This window comes from Nicotiana tomentosiformis, chromosome 4, assembly GCF_000390325.3.
Source record: "Nicotiana tomentosiformis chromosome 4, ASM39032v3, whole genome shotgun sequence".
Lineage (NCBI taxonomy): Eukaryota > Viridiplantae > Streptophyta > Magnoliopsida > Solanales > Solanaceae > Nicotiana > Nicotiana tomentosiformis.
Window position 1 is genome coordinate 9,656,417 of NC_090815.1, and position 6,703 is coordinate 9,663,119.

Genomic DNA, 6,703 nt, shown 5'->3' on the forward strand with positions numbered 1-6,703 from the left:
TTAAATTACAAAAATACTATTTTTCAATTTCAATCTAAATATTACTTTTTTTAAAAATTATAATTTTTATGTCGAAATGCCTTCTAAATTACAAATATATGAAATAAAATCCAATTTTTTTTTCACTTTCATTAACTATGTCCCCTTTTACAATTATCGCAAATTATAGTTTCCACTAAAATCTTAACAAAGTGGGCCCACATCCAGCTTCTCCTCCACTTCTCTTTTTCCTTTTTCAGCCATATTTGATATTTACCCGCCAACAGTCACCCCCGCTCTTCTATTAGGCGGGAAAATTTTAAAACCCTAATTTCATTCTTCAAATTAACGAGGGAAATTCAATACAAAATTCAAAAGTTGCTTGTTATGCTATATATACACACACACCTCACTGAAATCGAAGCAATCCATTCCATCTGACAACTGTTTGACGAAATTCCTCAGTGAAAGAAAGAATCGAGAAAATGTATGTTTGGAAGAGAGATGGGCGTCAAGAAACAGTACACTTTGATAAGATCACAGCTAGGCTTAAGAAGTTGAGTTATGGACTCAGCCCTGAACACTGTGATCCCGTGCTTGTATCACAGAAGGTTTGTGCTGGTGTTTATAAAGGGGTTACGACGAGCCAGCTCGATGAATTGGCCGCTGAGACTGCTGCTGCCTTGACTGCTAATCACCCTGACTATGCTAGCGTGAGTCTCTGATTTACCTTACTTGCTTATTGATGTTTGTTTGTTAGTTTATTTTTAACACGTTGAAATCGGAAATGATAGTAATTTGTTTCAGATTCTGGGTCAATTTTGATGTAAAAGATTGGACATGGAATTTAAGATATATAATTTTAGCATCATGTTTAGTAGTATTAAAAAATACTGAATAATAACCATAGGGGAGTGCAGCATGGTTGTTACAAGTTCAACTGAACCCTGCATTTTCCACACATAGTATATATTTCTATGTACAGCAAATATTTAAATTTCGGACCCATAATCCCAGAAGTCCAATAGGTTCATTGGTAATATTTTAAAGGTTGAACCCATCAAATTTGAATTGATCTGCCTCAATAATAACATAGATTGAAAAAATAATTTGATAGAGGACATCATTATATCAAAGTTTATAAGTTGGATTAGATTAATTTGAATATTTGAAATTGTGTTGAATAATTAAATCAAAGTTTTCTGCCAAACATTGTTGAATGTTTTAAAATGGTAAAAATAGAAAAAAATGTCATATAAATTGGGATGGAGTAGTAACTGTCAGCTCTTGCCCTCTGTTGTTGTTTCCCTCGAGTAAAGCTTCTGTTGATGTTATGTCTAAAGATGAAATTTTGCTTTCGATGAAGGTGTATTTAGTAATCTATTCGTTATCATATATTTATATTGCAGCTGGCTGCAAGGATTGCTGTTTCCAATCTGCACAAGAACACAAAGAAATCATTTTCTGAGACGTAAGGGCTTTAAATTATTATGTATCATTAATGTTTTTTGTTCTATGGAAACTAAACGCGAGTCTAATGATCGAGAATAGAAAGATGTTGTTTACAATATTTATTTTGTGTTCTCCATAGGGTTAAGGACATGTACAACCATATCAGCGAGAGATCTGGACTTAAGGCCCCTCTTATTTCTGATGAAGTGTATGAGATTATCATGAAGGTATCATTTTTTTTTTTACAATAATGATGTTCTAATTGTTGGTTTATTTTCTAGGATAAGTGTGAGAATACATTATTTAAGCTTTGGTGTGGAAGCTTGTTTATTATTGCATCATAGTGTGTCTTTAATAAAAAAAAGTTTTTGGATTAGGACATTTTTCCAGCGCATGGCATTTCCTTGCTGATACTTAAACCAAGTAATTATGAAATTGTTGTCCTTGTTGGAAGTTGTGATAGGGTTTTCAAAGAATACCACTGTGCCTCATTAAGAATTTTGCATCCCATTGTCAGGAAATAAGAACTGTTGCTTTCTGTGTGTCTATAAGCTTTTGCAAATTTTTGGCTCAATAACAACTTGATTAACTGAAGTGTTGTTTAATGTGATAAACCATTTGAAGTGCTATACTGATGATACTAGTTGCTTTAACGGTACTTTTGAATTTTAGAGGTCAGTTATTAACAAATTGCCTTTTTATTACTCAGAATGCAGCTCGACTGGATAGTGAGATCATATATGACAGGGACTTTGACTATGATTACTTTGGTTTCAAAACCTTGGAGCGGTCTTACCTCTTTAAGATTAATGGAAATGTTGTAGAAAGACCACAACATATGTTGATGAGAGTTTCTGTTGGAATCCACAAGGATGATATCGAATCTGCCATCAAGACTTATCATTTGATGTCTCAAAGATGGTTCACTCATGCTTCTCCAACTCTTTTTAATGCTGGAACTCCAAGGCCTCAAGTATGTCAATTTAATTAGGAAATAGCTCCAGAGCATGATATCCTTGATTTCGTAATTGTTTTCTTCTTTGACTTGCAGTTAAGTAGCTGCTTCCTTGTATGCATGAAAGAAGATAGTATTGAGGGCATATATGACACTCTTAAGGAGTGTGCTGTTATTAGCAAATCTGCTGGAGGAATTGGAGTATCTGTGCACAATATTCGTGGTACTGGGAGTTATATTCGTGGAACTAATGGGACATCAAATGGAATTATACCAATGCTACGCGTGTTTAATGACACTGCTCGATATGTTGACCAAGGAGGTGGCAAAAGAAAGGGTATGCCTGTGCTGTGTCTCTATTAGATGTAATTATATTGGGCTAAGGCCTTGTTTTGATTTGTTCTGACAATTTTATGTCATGCATAGGTGCTTTTGCTGTCTATCTTGAGCCCTGGCATTCTGATATATTTGAATTTCTGGATATGAGGAAGAACCATGGAAAGGTGCAGTTGCTATCCTTGATATAATCATTCCAGTATTAGTCTCAGTAGACTAAAATGTGATCTGCTTAATTAAACTGTTCATTCCACTAGAATTTGCGTAATCCTTTCATATCATAGGCCTTGTCATTGCTTAATTGACACAAAATATCTATCTCTGCAGGAAGAACATCGGGCCCGAGATCTTTTCTATGCTCTTTGGGTGCCTGATCTTTTTATGGAAAGAGTCCAAAGCAATGGTCAATGGTCTTTATTTTGTCCAAGTGAGGCTCCTGGATTGGCAGATTGTTGGGGTGAAGATTTTGAGAAGTTGTATACAAAGTATGAAAGAGAGGTAAAAACAAATCTGCCATTATGATTACTTGCTTGCCAAGCTTGGACTATGTGATGCTTGCCAGTATATGAATACATGAACTAAAAGGATTCCATTTTGTCAATTCAGGGTAAGGCGAAGAAGGTTGTGCAAGCGCAAAATCTCTGGTTTGAGATCTTGAAGTCTCAGATAGAAACTGGGACCCCATACATGCTGTATAAGGTAACTTTAATATTGTTTATCTTGTTGTTTTTGTTGTTTGGGTGCATTGAATTTTCTTTAATCCTTCTGCTTGTTATCACAGGATTCTTGTAATAGAAAAAGCAACCAGCAAAATCTTGGCACTATCAAGTCTTCTAACTTGTGTACTGAAATTATTGAGTACACAAGTCCTACTGAAACTGCCGTGTGTAATCTTGCATCAATTGCTCTTCCACGATATGTTAGAGAGAAGGTAGTTACAAATGCCATACACTTAAACATCGCCTGCTTTTAAGTTTATTTCTCCTGTTATTATAGAATTTTTCTGTATAACTTTCAGGAGGTCCCAGATGAATCACAACCATCTAAGCTTGTCGGGAGCAGAGGCTCTAAAAACCGATACTTTGATTTTGCCAAACTGGCAGAGGTTAGATTTTTTCCATCAAATCAGTCTTTTCTGCTTCTGATATGTCTAGAGTTATTTATCTCGGATATCCATTTTTATCTTGTTCTATTTTCATGTGAGATAGGTCACTGCATTGATTACTACAAACCTGAATAAAATTATTGATGTCAACTACTACCCTGTTGAAACTGCAAAAAGGTCTAATTTACGACATAGACCTATTGGACTTGGGGTCCAGGGTCTTGCAGACACATTCATATTGCTTGGCATGTCATTTGATTCACCAGAGGTAAGCCACCCGACATCCAGCTTTAATTGTTTTTGGTAAATAAGCTCTTATTTTTTAATTGGTTCAATGATGCTGATCTTTGTATTTTCTCTATGTATAGGCTCAGCAGCTAAACAAAGACATATTTGAGACAATATACTACCATGCTTTAAAAGCCTCTTCTGAATTAGCTGCCAAGGAAGGCCCATATGAGACATATGCAGGAAGTCCTGTAAGCAAGGTATATATTGGAGCTTTTGCTTTAGCTGATGGTTTGCTACATGGATGACTTGTTTGGTTGTCCAGGACTTCTGAAAATTGAGCTGGGGTATCAAGTGCCCTTCTTGATAAAGAAATGTGATTTTGCTGTTAAATGTGAAGATGTCATCCAAGTCAAAATATAATTTTAAAATATGCCCAAAATAGAACCTGATATTATTGGGCCAAAAGTTTAATGATTTGTCAGATTGTGTTTGATATAATATTATCTATTTCCTATTGGTTTAGCATTGTACTCAATTAAGATTGAACTATTCTCTTTAGGGTATTCTCCAGCCAGACATGTGGGGAGTAACACCACCAGATCGATGGGATTGGGGTGTTCTCCGTGGAATGATTGCAAAGAATGGTGTAAGAAATTCACTTCTTGTAGCTCCGATGCCCACTGCTTCAACAAGCCAAATTCTTGGAAACAATGAATGCTTTGAGCCCTATACATCCAATATCTACAGTAGAAGAGTTCTAAGGTTACTTTTGCTGCCAGATCCTTAAGTACAATGCCAATTGAGTTAATTTTGCTGTCTTCAGATTTTTAACTGTGGTTGTTCTTTTTCAGTGGTGAATTTGTTGTGGTGAACAAGCATCTTCTTCATGACTTAACTGAGATGGGGCTTTGGTCTCCTACCCTTAAGAATAGGATAATTTATGATGATGGTTCTGTGCAGAAAATCCCAGAAATTCCACAGGATCTTAAAGTCATATACAAGTATGAATTTCTTTTTCTCGTTGCTTGTTTTTTCTGTATTCATGTTCATTTTACTTCCAATTCCAACTTATAATGTTATATTGATGTTAGGACTGTTTGGGAGATCAAGCAACGGACCCTGGTCGATATGGCTGTTGACCGTGGATGCTATATTGATCAGAGTCAGAGTCTCAACATCCATATGGACCAGCCAAATTTTGGAAAGCTTACATCCCTGCATTTTCATGCTTGGTCCAGGGTATGCTTTCCATTTCACATAACAGTTTGTTGCTTCAGTTGTAAGATTATTGTGATTTATCATTAGTATATACCATCAATGTGTATCTGATTTTCTAATGTCAAGTGGTGATATATTTCAAATAGCTAGTTGGCATATCCTAATATTGTCTTGTAGGTTTTTTTTTACACTGGATACTGATGTATCGTGGAATATTCCAACTTGTTTCAGGGTCTGAAAACAGGAATGTACTATCTAAGATCACGCGCTGCAGCTGATGCTATCAAGTTCACAGTTGACACTTCCATGCTTAAGGTAGTAACCATAGTATATCTTGTTTTACTCTCTCATCATAAAATCAAATGTTTCAATGTTACTGAATGCATTTGGGAATTGAATACAGGAAAAGCCACAGACTGCAGTTGACGACGACACTAAAATGGCCCAGATGGTGTGTTCTTTGAGTAACCGTGATGAGTGTATGGCTTGTGGAAGTTAGTGCTCTATGCAGAAGGATTTTGAACTTTTGGCTTTTGAAGTATGTCTTTCCTGGATGCTGGGAAAGCTTAGTATCATAGGCCAAAATAGGGATATGGTTTGTATTGAAGTCCCTTGTTTAACTCTTTGTACATATATTAGATTATAGTATCTGCTGTTACCAAGCTTGCAATTTTCTTGTATCAGTAGCTCGTATTGCTCTATTGCACTTAATATATCAGTGATAACTGAAGTTCAATTTTGTGTTTGGAGGCTGTCAATCTGATAAACAGAAAGGGCAGGATAAATGCAAAATAAGGTAGTTTGAAATGACACCATGAATAAATTGATGGAGTCGGGATTTTCATTAATGATTAATATATAAAAGTGTAACATATGAAAAAATTAAGGGGACCTAACATATGCTATATATGCATATAAATTTGTTTTACCTACCTATATTGTATTTTTCCTGTGTTAATTGACGCCTCTTGCCATGAATATCTGCATGGAATTTGAGCATATTAAAAGAAGTGTAATTAAGGATGTATAATTTTTTTTAAGGATGTATAAAATATAAATTACTTAGAAGTAGGCATCAGATTCATTCAGTTAAAGCTAGACACTTATCGGTTATATACTTTTCTGAATAATACGTTGATTTGTAAAGTGTATTAATTTTTCCCCTCCCTAAGACAATTGATCTAATATTGCGACCGATTCTCACCTTTAAGTTCAATCTCAAGTTTCCTCTGGTTAGCTGACGTCACTGGGACCAACTTCAAAATCTGCACAAGAAGTGCAAAGTGTAGTATGAGTACAATCGACCCTATGTACTCCGTAAATGTCGAGCCTAACTTCGACGAAGTAGTGATGAGGTTATGACAAGACACATATATAAACAACCAAGTATATACAAGTACGAAGCAACAATAATATAATAAATAACA

General features: G+C 35.4%; 1 protein-coding gene across 1 annotated transcript; it reads left to right on the forward strand.

The window, feature by feature from the left end:
• Positions 1–324: 324 nt before the first annotated feature.
• Positions 325–6,021, forward strand: LOC104111756 (ribonucleoside-diphosphate reductase large subunit-like). The gene is made up of 17 exons (XM_009621525.4): positions 325–692; positions 1,389–1,450; positions 1,571–1,658; positions 2,141–2,404; positions 2,483–2,723; positions 2,813–2,889; positions 3,050–3,220; positions 3,329–3,421; positions 3,504–3,653; positions 3,741–3,827; positions 3,931–4,095; positions 4,196–4,315; positions 4,618–4,820; positions 4,910–5,059; positions 5,150–5,297; positions 5,508–5,591; positions 5,680–6,021. The coding sequence occupies exons 1-17, from the start codon at positions 465–467 to the stop codon at positions 5,773–5,775; spliced, it is 2,427 nt and encodes an 808-aa protein (XP_009619820.1). The 5' UTR covers positions 325–464; the 3' UTR covers positions 5,776–6,021.
• The last annotated feature ends 682 nt before the right edge of the window (positions 6,022–6,703 follow it).